Consider the following 22,256-nt stretch of genomic DNA (forward strand, 5'->3'; position numbering starts at 1 on the left):
GTGCTTGGGAGCCTCATCTTGTACAGCATAAGAACGGCCGTACTGGGTCAGACCATAGGTCCATCTAGCCCAGTATCCTGTCTGCCAACAGTGGCCAGCACCAGGTACCCCAGAGAGGGTGGACCAAAGACAATGATCAAGCAATTTGTCTCCAGCCATCCCTCTCCAGCCTCTGACAAACAGAGGCTAGGGACACCAATTTTATCCCCTGGCTAATAGCCTTTTATGGACCTAACCTCAATGAAGTTATCTAGCTTCTCTTTAAACTCTGTTATAGTCCTAGCCTTCACAGCCTCCTCTGGCAAGGAGTTCCACAGGTTGACTACCCGCTGTGTGAAGAAGAACTTTCTTTTATTAGTTTTAAACCTGCTACCCATTAATTTCATTTGGTGTCCTCTAGTTCTTCTATTTAGGGAACTAATAAATAACTTTTCTTTATCCGCCCTCTCCACAACCCTCATGATTTTATATACCTCTATCATATCCCCCCTCAGTCTCCTCGTTTCTAAACTGAAAAATCCCAGTCGCTTTAACCTCTCCTCATATGTGACCCGTTCCAAACCCCTAATCATTTTAGTTGCCCTTTTCTGAACCCTTTCCAATGCCAAAATATCTTTTTTGAGGTGAGGAGACCACATCTGTACACAGTATTCAAGATGTGGGTGTACCATAGTTTTATACAGGGGCAGTAAGATATTCTGTGTCTTATTTTCTATCCCTTTCTTAATAATTCCTAGCATCGTATTTGCCTTTTTGACCGCCGCTTCACACTGTGTGGAAGTTTTCAGAGAACTATCCACGATAACTCCAAGATCTCTTCCCTGATTTGTCGTAGCCAAATTAGCCCCATCATACTGTACCTATAGTTGGGGTTATTTTTCCCGATGTGCATTACTTTACACTTATCCACATTAAATTTAATTTGCCATTTTGTTGCCCAATCACTCAGTTTGGTGAGATTTTCTTGGAGTCCCTCACAGTCTGCTTCTGTCTTGACTATCCTAAACAGTTTTGTATCATCTGCAACTTTACTACCTCACTGCATATCCCTTTCTCCAGATCATTTATGAATAAGTTGAAAAGGACTGATACTTGGGGGACACCACTAGTTACCCCTCTTCCTTCTGAAAATTTACCATTTATTCCTACCCTTTGTTTCCTGTCTTTTAACCAGTTCTCAGTCCAAGAAAAGACCTTCTCTCTTATCCCATGGCCATGCACAAGAGCCTTTGGTGAGGGACCTTGTCAAAGTCTTTCTGAAAATCTAAGTACACTATATCTACTGGATCCCTCTTGTCTGCATGTTTGGCAACCCCTTCAAAGAACTCTAATAGATTAGTAAGACATGGTTTCCCTTTACAGAAACCATGTTGACTTTTGTCCAACAAATTATGTTCTTCTACATGCTTCACAACTATTGCATGATGATGCTTATATTTTTGGGGTTGTATTCTCTCATCTCCACAGTAATTTTATTCTGAACTACAGATGATGTAAATTCATCAGACTCATGCCCAGTGCCTGTGATTTAATTCAGGGTCTCTACCAACCTAAAACCTTGCCTTTGCTTACTCTTTCATTAAAATATCAGCTGTGCCCGTATGGGATAATGTTTCTGTACTAAAAAGGGGAGGAAATGCTTTACATCAGTTCTAAGGCCTAATCCATCATTTCAGTCCCCAAAACCATGATTGTGTATGAGAACAATAGAAAAACAGTACAATCAGCAGTATTTTTTTAATACCAAACCTAAAATAAAACTGAAGTACCCATCGCAAGTGGTGGTAATACCTTAAAGAGTTTTTCCTTTCAACTTGTCTATTTTCATTATCCAAAATCATACCTTTCTTTGTGGCCTTGGACCTATTCCTACCAAGTCTGTAATAATTCCCATTGATATAAAATGGTGCATGAGAAAAGCATTGATGATACAGGCTAATAATTCATATGTCTACTACTATTATTTGGTGTTGATATAATAGTTACCGATTCTCCAGTACACAGTAGCAGAGAGCGTACATTCACACATCTCTGATTTCAGGGCACTGAAAACTAAAGAACTTTCTAAGTATGCCATGAGCATGTATTGAGTAACAATACAGAACATACATTTACATTCAGGAATACTTAATTGGACATCACTTTATGTACTTATGCTCTGGCTCATGGAAACTCTCTTGTGCATTGCTTCCTTTGGTATTATACCATAATTGCTTATGGTATGACAAGGCTGAGATACTTGCTTTAAACACAGGGGGTTTCTACACATTTTTCTTAAATTCTAGTGAAGAAATTTGTCCTAGTCTGTAATTATCTGTTATCATATTGCTTTGACATATATTGTAAATTCAAAAAACTCTATAATTAACATATATATTTTAACTATATCTAAGATTCAGAGGTAATAATTAATTTACTGGAAAATTGTGTGTGTGTGTGCATGCATGTGCATAAGTGCATTAGACACAAAAACCTGTGTTAAAAGAACATTCAGGTAGCAATGCCAAGATTAAAAAAAAAGTTAGGTGATGCCAAAATTAAGGTCGCCTGTATAATTGTAATTCATCAGCCAAGTGTGTATGCATTATTAAACAATGTATAATTACATGATCACATGTAGTGTTTTCCAGAGCACCCCTATCTCATTCTGTGCACAGAGTGGCTGGAGCATACTTTATGAGCAGCTACTTATCTTCATTATTCAGAAAAGAGAATTATTAATTTCCTCATGGGGTTTTGTGTGGTGCTCATCATTGTTGTGTTACAGTACTTCACAGTGCATTGGTTAATTTATCTTCCTAACACCCTTATGAGATGAACATATAATTTGCCCTGTGTTATTGTTGGGGTGCTCAAGCACAGAGAGAGTCCTAATTTTGAGTACCTAATTTGAGAGCTCTAGGACCTGATTATTTAGCATTCTCTAGCATTATATAGTCCTTCACTTTTTCAATGCACAGCTCCCATTGACTTCAGGAGCAGCTGAGTGAAGGGTTCAGAACGTCTGTAAATAAGATCCCAAATGTCTCTAGTTAGGCATCAGAAATGGAGGAATGCTCTCAAGAGTGAACATCTGTGTACAGTTTGGTTTAACTGAGATTCCAAGAGATAGAATCCAGTTCTGCAGGGCAACAGCTCACTGCTTTCATGACAAGACTATGCTTTCTCTTCCTGCAATCCCTTGCCTTGTTTTCCACGCTCTTTCCAAACGCCGCAATAATAAGCTGGAGGTCCTTCAAACAACATCCAGTTCTGATTTGCCCCCTGTGCAGATCCGCCCTGTGTTCTTAATGAGCCAGGGGGGGTTGTGTAAGAATTAGTATGTAAGCAGGCGTTTAAAACAATGTACATGCACATGTGCAAAGGAATCACAGCAAGAGGGCTTAGGAAACCTTAATTAAATTATTTCCTAACTATTGAGTGTTTGACTGCAATCCTAATATAATTTCAGTATATATTATGCAAATGTAATTTCCTAGGTTTTTTAAAAAACAAAGTAAACATCAGAGTTGTGTCATGTGACATCATATTAACACCAACATGGGTCATTTGTCAGAGTAGGAACCTTTATCTCCATCACACAGACATCTGTTATTAGAGCTAACAGAGAATCAGATAGCAGTGATAAGTTGTCTTTCTCTATGGCTATATTTATCCTGATGGTGGTGTAAAGAGTGCATACACAGCTTGCTCCCCATGCACAAGGTACACAAACTTGTTTATAAAGTAAGTCATTGTGTAGGCAAATAGATCCACCAGGACTGTAGGTTCCTTACCCAGTGTGCCTCTCTATGTACCCAAGCCATGTCTCCATTTTCTGGAATGCTATCTTTAAAACTTAGTGTCCTGCTGCTAGGGCCTTTCCTTGCCACAAGGAAAAGCTCTGGCAATAGGGAAATTCTCAGAGGAGAGGCAGAGGCAGAGGGGAAAAACTCTTGCAACGTCTCATTGCTGTAGCCTTTTCCTGTGGCCTCCCCCTGGTGGAGTCTTTTTCCTGCAGAAGCAGGAAGCAAGATATGTGTATAGCTACCCACGGCAGTGGGGAAAGGCTCTGGCAGCAGAAAAGCAGCAGTGAAAGACTGCCAGCTCCTTGCTGCTGGAATAATTTCTCTCTGCCTCTCCTCACAAGAGCTTTTCAGTGTTTTGTGTAGCTGCATACTGAAGTGTGGAAACAACCTGCTTTTTCATTCTGTCTTGTTGCTATATGTACCCTATATGCTGCTGCTAGTGTGGACAAGGCTTATTTTGACCAAAAGAGGGGGAATGCCAGTGGGTTTCACAGGTGTTGGCTGATAAAGGAAGAATGAAAAAACTTTTACAAAATGAATAGTCTAGCCACGCCTTAAAGACTGACAAAACACGTAGAGGGTATCATGAGCTTTGGTGGGCACAACCCATTTCTACCGATGAATGGAGTATTAAAGATTCAGTTCCAAAATAAATAGGAGATGGGGGTGGGGGAGAGAAGGAAGGGAAAAAAGTAAATTAGAATGCTCATGTTACATGAAGCTGATAGGGAAGGTGTAAATTGTTCTTAAGTGCCCATTGTTTGGTTTTTAAATTTCCAGTTACATTCTAACTCTGCTACCCCTCTGAAGCAAAGGAAGAATGGTAAGCCACCAGAAACTTGAGATCTATTCAAGGAAGGGAGTGTGCTCTTGTAGTTACAGATTCTTCTGTCCATTCTCCCTCAGGGTATGTCTACACTACCCTCCTAGTTCGAACTAGCGGGGTAATGTAGGCATACCACACTTGCAAATGAAGCCCAGGATTTGAATTTCCCGGGCTTCATTTGCATAAGCGGGGAGCCGCCATTTTTAAAACCTCGCTGGTTCGATCCCCGTGCAGCGCGGCTACACGGGGCTCGAACTAGGTAGTTCGGACTAGGCTTCCTATTCCGAACTACCGGTACACCTCGTGGAAGCCTAGTCCGAACTACCTAGTTCGAGCCCCGTGTAGCCGCGCTGCACGGGGTTCGAACCAGCGGGGTTTTAAAAATGGTAGCTCCTCGCTTATGCAAATGAAGCCCGGGAAATTCAAATCCCGGGCTTCATTTGCAAGTGCGGTATGCCTACATTACCCCGCTAGTTCGAACTAGCGGGGTAGTGTAGACATACCCTAAGGCTGACCCTTTCTGCTCTGTCCTCTCCAGCCTATCTCTGTCCCAGTTCTGTTTCTTGCCTTCCCCTAGCTGCTTAGCCTGGTCTCCTGTTTTTGCCAAGTCGTTCCTCACTCTCTCTACCTGAGTGTCTACTGCACCCACTGATCATCTTCTTGCCCAGCCAATCCCATTGTCCCCTCCTCAACTGATCTTTCTTGCCTCCAGTTGGCCCCCACCACACAAATCCCTGTTTCTCCATCACTGTTGGTTCCCAGTCCTAGTTCTCTTCTCTGGCTTCCTCAACCAATCTGCTTCCCACTCCAGTCATTCCCTGGTACCTTGTCCCCCTCTCTGGCTCTTTGTCCCAGTCTCTTTGCCCAGCCAATCCCAGTTCTCCCCTGGAATTTTGCTTTCTTGTCTGGTTTCAGTCCCTTCTGCCATTTTTCTCTCTAGCACCCACTCTTGCTGAGTAGCTAGACCCATTCTTCCCTCTGCCTCTGGCCCTCAGTTCCATTCTCTGTTCTCAGCCTCTCTTGGACTCCTATCACCCAACTCAGTATAGTTCTCTCCCTGAAACCTCCAGTCCCCATCTCATCAGGCTTCTTATCCTAATCTATTCCTTTCTATCTCATTCAGAACTGCTCTTTAAGTAAGGTAGCTTCCTCCTCTAAACTGATTGTGCAACAAGAAGGGGCTCATTGACAGCTCAAGAGAGTGTGGAACCAAGCTCTCAGGGTATGTCTACACTACAGATTTTTTTTGGAAAAACAGCCATTTTCTGGAAAAAAACCTTCAGTTATGTCCACACTGCAGTCACGTTCTTTTGGAAGAAAATATAAAGAACAGAGGGGTTTTCCTGACATTGGTAAACCTCTTTCTACAAGGAAAAAGCCTTTTTCCAAAAGAGCTATTTCGGAAAAAGGCGTATGTGGATGGGGAAGAAGGAGTTATTTCGAAAGAGGAAAAAGCACAGGTGCCCTGGTGGCCACTCCACCCATAGTAATCACAGTTTAAATGCGAGATAGCGTCCATTCAGTGTGTACACTCTCTTTCGAAAAAGCAGATCGCTTTTTCGATGTGCTTTTGCTGTGTAGACACTCTTTCAAAAAAATTTTTTTGGACAATCTCTTCCGGAAAAACTTCTTCTGAAAGAAGCCTGCAGTCTAGACATAGCCTCAGTTTCAGTGCCCCACCCTCGCACAGAGCAGCTGCGAACATTTTCTGCAAATTCCAGCTTCTCCCCTGTAACTCTAGGCTGGAACACAGCCATTCTGTGGTGAGGGTGCATGTGTAGTGCAGTCTGCAGCAGAAGCTGTGAGTTGATGGAGCATGCTTAGTGAGGACTGACTATTTAGAGATTTTTACCTACTAATTTCTGTGTCCACTTAGAAACCGTGAACTGTTCTTTCAAAGGCATATAACTTGGTCAAATTTGAACAGAGTTTCATAGGAACAGTAAAATTGAGGCCCCTGACACAAAATGGCTGTTCCTGCTATATTTCAAGTCCTTGTTCCAAAGTCTGGGGATGCAGGAGCTCCCCAAAAATATCACCAGAATTATTTTATTATGGTGCAACAACATAAGAATAGCTATAAGAACATAAGAATGGCCATACTGGGTGAGACCAAATGTCCGTCTAGCCCAGTACCCTGTCTGCCAACAGTGGCCATGTCCCAGAGGGAGTGAATCGAACAGGTAATGATCAAGCAAGCTCTCTCCTGCCATCCATCTCCACCCTCTGACAAACAGAGGCTAGGATACCATTCCTTACCCATACTAAGTAATAGCCATTTATGGACTTAACCTCCATGAATTTATCTAGTTCTCTTTTAAACCCTGTTATAGTCCTAGCCTTCACAACCTCCTCAGGCAAGGAGTTCCACAGACTGACTATGAGCTCTGTGGAGAAGAACTTCCTTTTATTTGTTTTAAACCTGTTGACCATACCAATACTGGTCATACCAATGGTCTGTGTAGCTCAGTTGCCTGTCTCTGATATTGCCCAGTGCCAGATGTTCCAGGAAAATAAGAGCATGGAAATTATAGAGTGATCTATCCATGCCCAGCTTCTGGCAGTTAGGGACACCCAGAGCATGGGAGGAGAAGGGGAGTGTATGTCCCTGATCATCTTGTCTAATAGCTATTGATGGACCGTGAATTTACGTAATTCTTTTGTAAGCCCAATTATACTTGTGGACTTCAGAATGTCCCTTGGCAACAAGTTGCAGGGAATGAATGTATATTGTGTGAAGTGCTTACTTTTGTTTGTTTTTAAACCTGCTGCCTATTAATTTAATCATGTGACCCCTATTTCTTACTTTATGCAAAAGAATAACACTTTCTTGTTCACTTTCTTCACCCGTTCATGATTGTACAGACTTCATCGTATTTCCAGTGTAGCTATTTCTTTTTTAAGCTGAACAGTCCCAGTCACTTAATTTCTGTATGGAAGTTGTTCCACATCTCTCATCATTTTTGTCACCTTTCTGTGCATCTTTTCCAATTCTAATATATCTTGTTTCACATGAGACAGCCAGAACTCCACACAGCTTTCAACAAACACTGATCAGAGCACAAAGGATTGTTTTGTTGTACCATGTATATAATGTATAAAACACAAAATAGTGTCCCTCTTGAGAGAGATGCCAGAGCTTGGCATGATGATATGATTATGTGCCAATATTTTGTCTATGATTAGAGCTATAATGAATAATGTGTATCTCCTGTTTGAGTAGTATACTTAGGCATTCAAAAAATAGTAGGGCAGAAATGTCAAATGAATATATTGTGTTGCATGTATTTGAACAATTATACAAATAGCTGACTGGCTATTATGTATTCGTCCCACACATCTGAAATAACATATAAGTGGCATTCAAACTCTTTCTGCTATTAGGTTATCTCTGTACCAATTTATCTTGTTTCAAATACAGCTGAATATTTACAATCACAGATACACACACAGAGCAATAGGCTATTCGTCCTTGTACAGGCCTGCGTGCTGTTCGTTTTTCTTCCAGAGGTTCTTTATCTTTATTTTTATGTTTTTATTTTCAGTCTCCATTATTTGATATAAGAAAAGGTCTTGATTGTTCAAGGATAAAATTTAGACTCTAACTTTCAGCGAAAGCACAATCAATCACAAAGATATTGCTATTCTGAACAGAACTTGGAAAACAAAAAAAAATCAAAATTGAGTGGCAATTAAAGTTAATACTATAACCTTGATTTTAATGAACTGTGTGACCACAGAAATGTGAAAACACTACATCTGTTACTGGAGACTGAATCTTCAGATTAACAGCACTAAAACTAGAGGCTTTTGTGAGTGATAGGAATAATTTTTTTAGTTGTGAAAAGAGGAAACTGATATAGTCACTGCAGATTATGAGGAGACTCGTACACAAATTTATACTGTTGATTGGTATAGGCTACATCTACACTGCAGGCTTCTTGTGCAAGAACAGCCATTCTTGCACAAAAACTTATGGAACATCTACACTGCACACGCGTTCTTGCGCAAGTAAATTTACAGTAAAGCATCAGAACAGAGGGCTTCTTGGGCAGGAACTATGATGCTTCATATGAGGAATAAGCCTTCTTGTGCAAGTGGTCTTGCGCAAGAAGGCAGTGTAGACAGGCAGCAGGGAGTTTTTGTGCAAGGATTGGCCTCCAGGAAAAAATGGAGCTGGCTGCTTGGACACTCCATACCCGCATTCACAGCTCACTACTTCTTGTTTGCCAGACCCCCCACTTAAAGGCTTACGCACCCTGCAGACGCCGCATGGCAGAAGCAGCACAGCCGGAAACTGTCCACAGATGGCTCTGCCTGCTGCAGCTCAGAAGCACCAGATGCTTGCCCCGAAGCCACCCCATGAGCCTGCACCACCATCCCAGAAGCCACTCCAGGGCTCCCAGCAGCCACGGGGGCACCAAGCGGTGCACCCCATGCTGGGCCGGGGCTGAGGTTGAGTTCCTCCTGGACCTGTGGGGGCAGAAGGAAGCCCTCCACGGTCCCAGCGCCATAACACAGACATCTTTGGCCACGTGGACCAGGCGCTGGCAGACCAGGGACACTCAGTCCGGACCCTGGAGCAGGTCTGGGCCAAGGTTAAGGAGCTGCGCCTGGCATATGTGAAAGCCAGTGAGGGTGGCCGGGGGCGGGGAGGGAAGAGCTGACACCTGCCCCCACTACGAGCTCCTGCACGCCATCATGGGCAAGACAGCTGTGCAAGGGCCCTCTCCTATGATGGACACCAGACTGCACACCCCAGTGGTCAGACCTCCTGACCTGGAGGAGGGCGACCTGACCACTGCCTCCAAAGACAAAGGAGAGGACCACCCACCCACCATCGCCCTCCATCTGGAGCCAGTGTCCAGCAGCTAGGACGTCTCCCAGGCCTCGTCCGAGGTTGGCGACAGACCCTCCCTGTAGCGGTTGTCACTCACAAGGGCGGGGAGGCAGGTGCTCGGGGAAGGGGTGTCTCTCAGGCAGTCCCAGCTGCACATCGTGCAGTAGTACGCAGCACGTGCAACCTCGTGCAGCCTGACCGTGTGGCACGTGGACGCAGCAGGTAGCTCCAGGGCATGCCTGGGACCCTGATGCTCACACACATCCTGCCCAGGAGAGGGAGGGGGATGCCGGCTGGAAGCAGCCAAGCCCGCAGGGCACAGACCATACCCCACACATCCCAAAGGGTGCCGCACACAGACAGGAGATGGTACAAGTCCCCAAAGGCACTCGGGCAGAAGCTGTGGTGTCCAAAGAGGCTGAGGGCAACCACAACAGGCACTGCTACAGCTTTCAGTCCCTACAAGAGGTCCCAAAGCATACAGCAGCAGAGAAACAGCTGTCCAGGGAGATACCTTTAAGCACGTGTCTCAGCAGGGCTCCAGCCCCCTTCCCTGGAAGGTACTGGTGCCCTTTTGCTCTGTCCTAAGTGATTTTGGGAGGCAGGTCTTTGCGCAAGAGGATCTCGCCAGTGTGGATGCTCTCTTGCAAAAGAACTCTTGCGCAAAACAGTTCTCTCACTAGAAGCCTGCAGTGTAGACGTAGCCATATTATACATGGAGGAGGAACCGAGAAAAATGTTTTTGGGGGTATTTTCACCAAATTGCTGTGGGTTTGTAGGAATTTCTTTTTGGTTTGGCAGCTGGCTCTGCTTGAACTTTGCACCCTAAAGTTTTCTTCAATTTCTGGGTACAAGTGAACCATTAAAAACAGAATTTTCTGTTTTAGAGAACAAAAACTTTAAGATCTATGAGTTTTATAATGTTTATACCCAAAAATAACTACTTAGAAAATTTGCTCAGAATATCACTCAAACTCTGGAATTGTATGTTCTAAACTCAGATGTTTTGTCCTGTGTAGGAGTCAGGTATTTGTATGTAAAATTTTTGCACATCTTTGATATTTAACCATTACATTTTTGCTCTGTTAGCACCTGGATAAAATATGGGATATTTATAATTGGTCAGTCTGATTTTCGTTACTTTTTTGGTTTGAATCAAACCTGTTTTATCAGAAAAAAAAATTTTGTTTTAATTTTGAATTTATCACACAGTCAGACAATAGAAATAGCCTGAGTATTCCACTAAATATTTAAAATTACTGGCCAGATTCTCTTATTTATTTATCCTGAGTGCAACACAACTAGATTAAACAGAGATATTCAGGATTTAGGGACCAAGACTGGGGCTTAAGGCCACTTCACATAATTGTTGTTCTCTTTAAGGCCCCATATACAGCTAAAGTGGTAGAAAACAACTTTTGTGAGAATTTTTAATCATATAAAGCTGCAAGAAGTTTCTCTTATAATTAACATTTATGTCCAGTCACACCAATGATAATTTCTTTGAGCAGGAAATTGTTTTTTTTTACGTATATTTCCCGTGTTTGCTTTTAGATGAAAAAGCAGTGTTTTGTAATTATCAAAGAGATTTTTCAGGCAATACAAGCCAGTGCTTTCACCGCATCTACCATCGAGGTGCCCAAGACCATATCTGTGATTGATAGGTGTTATCACAATACACACAAAAACAATAATATGTCACTACTATATAAGCAGGACCAAATTTTGAAGAAGGCACAAGATGATTTCCATTTGCATGTTTATAGTTGACATGTGTGCTGGAATATATCAAGAACTAGAATCTCCCACTTAATTGATGAGAGTGCTAAAAAAGTAAATAAAAGCACATGCGTAATACATAAATGGAAACCTGGGTTTAAAAGTGTCTTGTTATGTATATCTATACTGTGATGTGCTTATTTTTGCCAAGAATGTTTTATATTTTCAGGACAAGAAACTTTCAGAAACCAAGAAATTTCAAGAAACTTTCAGACATTCATTGCCGATTATTATTTATTTCATTTTTTTTCTGTGCATCTGAGCTTCCCAGTTCTATTGAGCTGGTAAGGTCATTGAAACTCCTTCAGAGTTTTTCCACTCATTTCAGTGAGTTTAGCATCTGATTTTTAGATGTAAAGAAATGAATATCCATTTTCACAGAATCACAAAAATGCAAGTCTAGAAGGGATCTCAGGAAGTAATCAAATCCAGGCCCTTGAACTTTGGCAGTATCAAGAGACCCTAAGCCGTCCTTGGCAGGTCTCTGTCCAGCCTTTTATTTAAAACATCCATTGATGGGGATTCCACAACAGCTCTAGGAAACCTATTTCAACTACCCTTAGAAAGTGTCTTCTAATATCTGACCTAAATCTCTCTTTCTACAGAGTAAGCCCATTACTTCTTGTCCTACCGTCTGTGGACTTGGAGAATTGTTGCCCCCTAGTCCTTAATATGTTTGGAGAGTGTTATCATGTCCCTTCTCTTTTCAGATGACTAAGTTGTTTTTTTTTTTTTAAACTTTTCCTCATAGATCTGGTTTTCTAAACCTTTTATCATTTGTGTTGCTCTCTTCTGGATTCACTCCAGTTTATCCACAACTTCCTTAGATATGGTGCCAACCATTGGACACAGTATTTCCAACTGAGGCTTCACCAGTGCCAAGTACACCAGGACAGTCCTCACCTGGAATGCTGTGTCCACACCATGCTTCTGAAAGCTCTGGACAAGTTGGAGAGAGTCATGACATTTTCTGTTGAAGTTTCAAGAAACTGTTATTTTGGATAAAATTGTGATAAGTAACTGAATATTTGTGTGCATTATCACATCATCTAAATATTTTCAGGATCACCCATTGCTAGGAGTTGCATGTATGCCCTGAAGCCAGCATCTGGCCCTTACACTATAGAGCAGAAAAGGAAATTAAACCAGTATTATTGTCTTTAATTTTCTTTATCAATTATTTTGCAGTTTAACAATAATGCTCAGAACGTCAGCTGCTTTAATCATCTTGTCCAAGCTAATGTGAGGAATAAGAAGAAGCTGAAAGAGGCTGTCTACAAAATCTCAGCTAAAGGAATCACTGACTACAAGAAAGGTTTTAGCTATGCTTTTGAACAGCTGCTAAATGTAAGTATTACAAAGTTTTCCTTCAGTGCTGTTATACTATTGATCTGTGGTAATAGCACTTTAATGTCCAGATGGTCACTTAGAGTGCTCCACAAGCAGTAAACAGTGTGATATATTTTATGATGCAATTACTTACAAAACAAATGTATCCCATCAGCCTGCTTTCCCTAAATAGAGCCCCACTCAGCTTGATTTTTTAAGATTTGTGAAGGGGAAACTTGTTTGTCAGTGTGATATAATGGGTTTTTGTGTGTGCGGGGGGGTTATTATTTTTTTCCATTTTGGGCTTCATTTTTCAATGGGCGTCTCTTCCAGTTATCACATGACTGTGCTACTGGCTGCATTGCTTCCCCTTTTTCAAAGAAGAAAACATGTTATTACATCTAAGAAGAATATTTCAGTTATATCATAATTTAGAATGTCTCCCGGTTGTTTTTTACTTTATTCACATTTATTGATTTAGTTTATAATGCATGATACCTCATGCATACTTGTGTGTGGTTTCAATACCTTTGTATTTATAAATACCTTTCGGAGGGATATTAGATGGAGGAAAGAGACTAATCCAAAGTATTTTAAGCATGGCAGGGGGAACAGAATACATCTCATCAGAGACCAAATGCATTGGTTCCGTCTTTTGGTTATGTTACCTAATTTCAGACTGTCCTCAAATTTTCTTTCTAATTAGTAATATAAAGTGAAGTAATGTTGCCAACCTACCATAATAAGTTTGTTTGGTACAGTTTCTTTTTTACTTAATAAAAAATATTGGTGTAGTTCATAGTATTAACAACTGTATGTCAGAACTTCAGCCAATCTAAATGGAGCTACGCCAGTTAATAAATACTTGCTTATTATCTTGCCCACAAAACAGAAGGGGTTGCACTCATTCTTGGTGAAACTTTATTGGAGGCTTCAATCTCTACTCCCCTCATCAGCTACTTGCTAGAACTAGACACCTATTTGGTCACTCTGTATCATGTCACAGGAACAGAGCTGGTTGGAGAATATCCATCCAAATTATATCTGAATTAAAAAATGTAATATTTGCAAAAATATCTTCTGACCCACTCAGTGTGCGTGGGGAAAAGGATTTGGTGACCTCAGTTGCTGATTATGTGAAACTTTACGCAGAAGGGAAAAGAGTGATTTAAATCTTTGTCCAACTTGAGAACAAGGTTACTTCTGTCCCTCGGGGTATGTCTACTCCACATCTTTTAAACACACCAGTTATTTTGAAATATTTTTCAAAATAACGGGCGAGCTATTTTGGCATCCCTTTAACCCTCATTCCACAGGCGTTAAGAGATGTGTTGAAATAGTGCATTATTTCAAAATTTGGTCCTGTGTAGACACGCCAAATTTTGAAATAAGCTATTTTGAAATTCAGTGGAAATTATTTTGAGTTTAGCATGCTGTGTAGATGCACCCTCAGTGGCCCTATGGGCATGTTAGAGCAATAACAGGAGAAAGCTAGAAGGACAGAAGGAGTTTTATTTTGACCTATAATTTCCTCAGAACATTGACACTTTGTGGGTTACGTTTGATACAGTACTAAATATGTTCTTAGAACCTAACAAATAATTGCCAAGAATAGAAGTAATAGAAGTCCTAATTTGGAAGTAATGAATATGGCAAAGTCAAGTGTTCGCAAAGGTAAACAGAAATAAAACACTAGACCATGTCTCTGGTTGTTATTGTTAATGTGTTTTAGTTGTTGCAGAGATTATGGCTTTATTGAGGCCCAATATGTTCTGCAAGAATCAGAATGATTAATGGATGTGGCACACATCTATACCTGGAGAATTTAAGAGATCACATGAGACTGAAGAACTGCAGTTGTCCACTCCAGGATCCAGCAGATCCAGTTGACAGGAGGAGTAAAGAGCTGTCGATGGAGACAGCTATAGACTATAGAGACAAGCATATAAAGTTAAATGGGATGGGATTATGAAGATTTAGAAGGATAAAATTATGAAAAAGTTTTATTGTGTGCTTACGATTTCAAACAAGCCAGCTTTGTAATAAGTTCCAAAGATGTTAGATGTTTTGAAAGGTCACGGTCTGGTAATAATTGTGCAGGCGCAATGCTGTGGATGAGAACCACTTGAACACACTCTTACACGTACAGAAGTGTTGTCTTCTTTGTGCCGTTAGGAAAATTACTTTCTAGAGCTAGTGCTGGATGGAAATAAATATTTTATTATAATCTTAGAAATAAATTAAGGCACTCCGGTAATATCTACTTGTAATATGGATTTGCTGATTTGTGAGTTAGTGTTATCTATTGTTCCTCTACACATTATTTGCAAAGGTATATTTACCATTGTTTTTTAATTTTGGTGTATCAATTAATTTTACCCTATTGTAATGATTACTATAGAACTATTTTTTTCTGTAAATCACTTTGTGGTATATTGTGATTCTAGGTAGGAGGGTTTTTGTTTGTTGGATTGTTTTTTTGGGAGGGGTTGGTGGGCGAGGGGGAGGGGTGCCTTGTTTTTTGCTTCCTCGGGGACATAAAAAGGTTCATTCTTAGAGTTTCATGCACCAAGCTATTTCCAGACATGTAGGTAAGTAAACTCCATTTTAAAGGATGTGTTAATCTTATCCATAAAATGAATGTGGTTGCACCTTCATTTAAAAAAAAAAAAAAAAAAAAAAAAAAAAAAGATGTCTAGCTACTGGCTTGCTTTGTTGAATTTTAAAAATATATAAAAATAAAAAAAATGAAAGCTATAATTAGCAGACTAAGAGGGAGGTCAGAAAGCATTTTTGAAATAGAGAGACATCCTATTATTCTATAGCATCAAGAAAATCATACTGATTTCTGATGTATTGCAGCACACTGTCATCTTCATCCAAGACCTTATATTACTTCTTGTCAGCTGGGAGTATGAATTCTTTAACAGATGAATCTATGAACAGATAGATCAGTGAAAATTCAGAAAAGGTGTAAATTAAACTCACGTGTGTAAGTTAAGAATGTTTTGAGTTAACTATAAATCTCTGACACAGTAGGAGGCCCAATCTCTGAAAGGGAATCTGGCTTCCTGGCTGGCTCCTTGAAGCATAGGAAGAAATGTGAATCTGCTTGCTTTTAAGGTAGGGGTGGACAAGATACGGTCCGTGGGCCACATCTGGCCCGCCAAGCCATTTGATCCAGCCTGTGGCCTGCCCTGCCACTTCCTCACCCTCATGCCAATAGAGATGTGGGGCAGGAGAGTGCATGAAGTTTCTTCAGCCCCGCCAGGGCGCATGACACCTTGAAGGAACTGCCAGCTGTTCAAAATGACTGGAGATTTCCTCTCAGCGCCACATGCCTCTGGCAGGTGGTGGCTGGGGACGAGAGACTTAATGTACTCCCCTGCTCCAAGGCCCAGATTGACCTGAGGGCGAGGGAGTGCACAGTGTCCTCCCTGAGCCAGGGTCGCATGGCACCTAGAGGGAACCACCAGCTGTTCTAAGTGCTGTGTGCCCCTGGCAGGGCTGGGGCAGGGTGCAGGGGACTTTGCATGCTAGCCTTCACAGCCTCCTGTAGCAAGGAGTTCCATAGGTTGACTCTTTGCTTTGTGAAGAACAACTTTCTGTTACTAGTTTGAAGCCTGCTACCCATTCCTTTCCTTTGGTGTCCTCTAGTCCTTCTTTATGGGAACTAATGAAGAACTTTTCTGTATGCACCCTCTTCACCCAACTCCTGCTTTTAGAGACCTCTATCGTATCCCCCCTCCATCTCCTCTTTTCTAAGCTGAAAAGTCCCAGTCTCTTTAGCCTCTCTTCATATGGGACCTGTTCCAAATCCCTCATCATTATAGTTGCCCTCCCCTCTCCCACCCTCTCTCTTCCACCTCCTTTTCCCAGTCTCCCCGAGTTTGGTTCAATAAAGAGAGATTCTATTTTTGACCACACATTTTCTTTATTTTGTACATCAGGAAGGCGGGCTAGGGAAGGGTAAGTGGAAGGAGGTGAGGGAGGAATGGGGTACGAGCCCCCGATGGGGAGGACTGGGCTGGCTCTGCGGGCTTCTGGGGGTGGAAGCTCTCCTGCAGCCCCCCAATTGCCCCCTCTCCCCAGATGGCAGTCTGTGGCAAGTGCAGCTGGTCTGATGGCCGAGTGCTGTGATGTGCCCAGTGTGGGTACTCCGGGCAATCAAGCCAGGACTGCTTTGCAAGCGGGGCACCCCTGAGAATTGTCTGTCCGGGGTGGGGGTTGGGTCCCTTTAAGCACAGCCCTCAGCTAGCCTGAGACAGCAGCTCCACGCTCTAAGTCCTCATCTGATAACCTGCCGGCACTGCTTCCGGCCATCCTTAACCCTGGTTCAGGGTCCACTCAGTGTGAACATGCTAGTTCGAATTAGCAAAACGCTAATTCGAACTAGTTTTTTAGTCTGGATGCGTTAGTTCGAATTAACTAATTCGAACTAAGTTAGTTCGAATTAGCGCTGTAGTGTAGACATACCCTAACACTGTTTGCAGGTAACTTTTCGTAACACTTGGGAGGTGTGCCACTCCCGGTGTCCATGCCAAAACTCTAATTGGTAACTGGGGTGCCTTTCCCAGGCCTTCTGGGTGTCCCCTCCTGCACCTTCTCCTCCTGCAGGTGTTTGTGAAGATAAACCCAGACAAACAGGAAAGAAAGAGGAAAAACTCCTCTTTTAACTGCTTAAACCACTGTTAATACCTAGCACATATTTGTATTATATTTGCAGTAATGGCTATCTAGACATATAGATATGAAAAATGTATCACCAATATAGCAAATTGTATTGCTAAGTCAAAAACAGAACTTTTAGTTATTTTAAAACTAAACAGAAAGTATTGATAATATAATTCTCATGTGCATAGTAATATAGCTGATAAAGTATGCTGATAACATGTTCTGGAGAAAATTCTACTCCCAAATACTAATGGTGTTGATTCATAGTAAAATTCATTTACAACACTGTGAGGAAATATTCTGTCTCCACACACATGAACCCATTATTGTTTATCAATTATAGAAACACACAACCGATGTAAAATAAATAGCTGTAATATGGCTGTGGGTTGAAGCATATATTTTCAATGGATACATTGGGATCAGTTTCATACTAATGCTTTTACCTTGGAACACAATAGGCTCTGTAACACACATTTATTTTATTTTTTATTTTACTGGCAAAACCCCCTTTTCCACTATCATTTCAGCAAGAGTGCGAAGTTAGTGAGAATACCAAATGGGAATTACTTGCGATACAGATGCAACAGCCTGGGGTGGCAGCAGCCCCTGTCTGTGGGGCACTGGAGCTCCCTACACACAGAAGCTGCTCTGCGGGATGTGCTGTTGCCCTAGTGAGAATACCAAATGGGAATTTGTCTACATCAAGATGCAATCACCCAATGATAATATGATCACCATTCTCCCCACATTTCTCCCCTTGATTTCTCTGTATTCATTTACAACCTGATCTGGTAAAAATTCCTATTAAGTCCAAGGGCTTTCTCGGACTTCCTGCTGTGTAGACAGTGACAAAATCTGAAATATACTATTTCGACTTAAGCTACTCAATTGACATAGCTCAAGTTGCATAGCTTATTTTGGCTTTAGCCCTGCTGTGTAGACGTTTCCTGGATATCTAACTTAAAGTACTAAGTAAATCAGTACAGATTTTGGCCTAGTAGAACAAGTACCAAACCTGTTTTACTTTACTCATGTAGGCTGGCCTTTTAAATCCATGGGATATCTTATGGGAGTAAGGTGACCAAGATTTGGACCTTGGGTCAGTTAGTTTTGTGGTGTTTTTATGAATTTATTTTGGAATGTCTATTAAATCATTAAGAAGGCAGGCATTTTTTTAATATTGATAACGTTACTGTTCTAGCTTTATTACTTTTATTATAAAAAAGGGCAGCAGCCCAAAGCAATATATTGTGTATAGTATTTTATAACCAAAAGTGATCCTGAATTATATTTCTGGGAACTATATTACACTTTTGTGGGTCTTTTGAGAGCCAGAACTAAAAAGTTACTTCTTTCTCTATCTCCTACAGCACAGTGTCTCTAGAGCTAACTGCAATAAGATCATTATGTTGTTTACTGATGGTGGTGAAGAGAGAGCCCAAGAGATTTTTCTCAGATACAACAAAGACAAAAAAGTAAGTGGCATTTACAAAACAATTTCAGCATGAAGATACTTAATGAGGAAATTTAGGTGGTTTCTGGAGGGAAGAATGCTTGCATTTTATAAATGCTCAAAATAACTGGTATCTTTGAAATCAAGTATTGAATAATACACCATCAGAAGCTTTCCCAGTGAACAACATGCTATGAAAATATGGTGGAATTATTAAATAATATTTTGCATATCTACACTGTCTATCACCTCAAAGCTCTTTTACTCCTGTATGCCAAAATCAAAAATCCTGGGCACAATGTTTGAAAATTCTGCATATTTTATTTGTCAAAATAACACAATCCAATCATAACAATTTCCATTATTTTGGTAAATTATTTCAAAATACCAGTCTGCTTAAACACAGAAACAGTCCCTTAGGCTGCAGTGGAACTATTCATGTGATCATACCTGGGCATGTACCTTGCTTATTTGGGGCCCAGAAATCCGGGGTTCTGTTCCTGTCTTTGCCAAGGACTCACTATGGGTATGTCTACACTACAAAGTTAGTTCGAACTAACGGATGTTAGTTCGAACTAACTTTCATAGGCGCTACACTAGCGCTCCGTTAGTTCGAATTTAATTCGAACTAACGGAGCGCTTAGTTTGAACTAGATAATCCTCATTCCACGAGGATTAAGCCTAGTTCGAATTTACTAGTTCGAATTAAGGGGTGTGTAGCCCCTTAATTCGAACGAGTGGGAGGCTAGCCCTCCCCAGGTTTCCCTGGTGGCCACTCTGGCCAACACCAGGGAAATTCGTCTGCCCCCCTCCCGGCCCCGGATACCTTAAAGGTACACGGGCTGGCTACGGTGCCCGTGCCAGGTGCAAGCCTGCCAGCACCCAGCCAACAGACCCTGCACCTGGCACGGATCGAGCCACCCACCCGATGCCCCCCAGCCCTCCCCCTCTTCCCGGGACCAGGCTGGCGGCTCCCGGGAGCTTGCCCGGGACCGCAAGAGGCGGGCACCCGCCTGGGCTAGTGCGGACATCGCGGACCTCGTCCACGACCTCCGCACTAGGCACAGGAAAGTGGCTGGCTTGGGCAGGAGAGCTGCCAGCCTGGCCACCCAGGAGCAGGTGTGCAAGAGAATCAAGGGGGTCCACTGAGACCCCCGACCCTGAGCCCTGAGCTTACAATGGCCGTTCTGGGTCAGACCAAAGGTCCATCTAGCCCAGTAGCCTATCTGCCGACAGCGGCCAACCCTAGGGACCCTGGAGGGGATGGACCGAAGACAGTGACCAAGCAATTTGTCTCGTGCCATCCCTCTCCAGCCTTCCACAAACCTTGGGCAGGGACACCACTCCTACCCCCTGGCTAATAGCACTCCATGGACCCAACCTCCATGACTTGATCTCACTTCCCTTTAAACTCTGTTCCAGTTCTAGCCTTCACAGCCTCCTGCAGCAAGGAGTTCCACAGGTTGACTCTTTGCTTTGTGAAGAACAACTTTCTGTTGTTAATTTGAAGCCTGCTACCCATTCCTTTCCTTTGGTGTCCTCTAGTCCTTCTTTATGGGAACTAATGAAGAACTTTTCTGTATGCACCCTCTCCACCCAACTCCTGCTTTTAGAGACCTCTATCCTGTCCCCCCCTCCGTCTCCTCTTTTCTAAAGTGAAAAATCCCAGTCTCTTTAGCCTCTCTTCATATGGGACCTGTTCCCAACCTCTGATCATTGTAGTTGCCCTCCCCTCTCCCAGCCTCTCTCTTCCCCTCTCCCACCTCCTTTTCCCAGTCTCCCCCAGTTTTGTTTAATAAAGATAGATTCCATTTTTGAACACAATTGTCCTTTATTTTGTACATCAAGAAGAGAGGCTAGGGAAGGGTAAGTGGAAGGAGGTGAGGGAGGAATGGGGTACGCGCCCCCGATAGGGAGGACTTGGCCGGCTCTGCGGGCTTCTGGGGGTGGAAGCTCTCCTGCAGCCCCCCAATTGCCCCCTCTCCCCAGATGGCAGCCTGCGGCAAGTGCAGCTGGTCTGATGGCCGAGTGCTGTGATGTGCCCAGTGTGGGTACTCCGGGCAATCCAAGCCAGGACTGCTTTGCAAGCAGGACACCCCTGAGAACTGTCTTTCCGGGGTGGGGGTCGGGACCCTTTAAGCACAGCCCTCGGCTAGCCTGAGACTGCATCTCCACGCTCTAAGTCCTCCTCTGATGCCCTGCCGGCACTGCTTCCGGCCATCCTTAAGCCTGGTTCAGGGTCCACTTAATGTGGACATGCTAGTTCGAATTAGCAAAACGCTAATTCGAACTAGTTTTTTAGTCTGGATCGGTTAGTTGGAATGAGCTTAGTTCGAATTAACTAATTCGAACTAAGTTAGTTTGAATTAACATTGTAGTGTAGACGTACCCAAAGTGATCTTGAAAAATTCTTTCATTTGATTTCGTCCCTCCTCCCCATCGACATTATGGATATAAAGTCACCCTCACAGTGGTTCTAGAAGGTTTGTCTAATCCAGGACTAATCAACTTTGGAAGCCCTGGGGGCCACAATGATACTCAGAGCACATGCTGATGGCCACAACTTAAGTGCAGTTCCATATATACCAATAGCTTCTTTCACACTGATGGGCATGAATACAAAGATTAAGGCAAGACTACACAACACACAGGCCCCATTTAAGTCGGTTCTGATTATATTAATAAAATGCAATATTTACCTGATTTCCACTCATATGACAGCACTTTTAATGAGCAATGACAGTCCAGGAATTTAACTACTAAAATGCATATCAACAGAAGACCATTATATTGACTACTTTTTTGTTTTGGCTCCCACCCATGTATTGAGTGCCGTATAAACCCAAACCACATCGTGGGCTGCAAACAAATGGGCCACGGACCAGATGTGGCCTGTGGGCCACATGTTGAGTAGCCCTGGACTAATCTGTGTATATTACTTTGAGACTTGAAAGGCCTTTTTAAACTGTTGGTTAACAATAATCTACATTGCACTACCAGCTGGAATTGTAGTCACTCTACTCTAAGGCATTCTGACTGCAACCTTCTCAAGTTACACATGGAGAGTTCATGCTATCTCACCTCTTTTCTGTGCCTGATAGTTTTTGGTGTGCTATAAAAGAATGATATCAGCCAACGGAAAAGTAATTAGGTGACATTCAGTGAAAGAAGCATGGAGGGGTGCATGATTCGCTTCATAGAGCTTTTCATTTGCAGTTGTATTTTAGGATTGGAAAGAAGATAAAATGACCAGTTCTAACACAGGTGCAGTTTTATAATGCTAAGAAATGAATCACATTACATCCTGCATTGTGCCCAATTGTATAAGTATACGAAAGACAATAAATTCCTCAGCCAAGCATTGCAAATGAAATGTATAGTTATTGTCTGACACACAATTTGTTACTGCATACTATGTAAAATATGTGGATAATAATTGCCACTTTATTGGAACATATGCTTAATTAAACACATTTTCTGATATAATTAACCGTAATGGAAGCAACTTACATCTGATTAATTTTATAAATTTGCTGATTTAATTCTCAATAAATGCCAGCATTC

At 42.2% G+C, this 22,256-nt stretch overlaps 1 protein-coding gene across 2 annotated transcripts in view; it reads left to right on the forward strand.

Annotated features, from left to right (window-relative positions):
- CACNA2D1 (calcium voltage-gated channel auxiliary subunit alpha2delta 1) overlaps positions 1-22,256 on the forward strand; it is a 642,840-nt gene that overhangs the window by 498,485 nt on the left and 122,099 nt on the right. For both annotated transcript variants that reach the window (XM_006117144.4, XM_075926367.1), the window contains exons 11-12: positions 12,422-12,580; positions 18,610-18,714. In XM_006117144.4, coding sequence (XP_006117206.1) covers positions 12,422-12,580; positions 18,610-18,714 — 264 coding nt within the window. The remainder of the gene's footprint in view (positions 1-12,421; positions 12,581-18,609; positions 18,715-22,256) is intronic.

Source organism: Pelodiscus sinensis, chromosome 1 (assembly GCF_049634645.1).
Source record: "Pelodiscus sinensis isolate JC-2024 chromosome 1, ASM4963464v1, whole genome shotgun sequence".
In the NCBI taxonomy this organism is placed as follows: Eukaryota; Metazoa; Chordata; order Testudines; family Trionychidae; genus Pelodiscus; species Pelodiscus sinensis.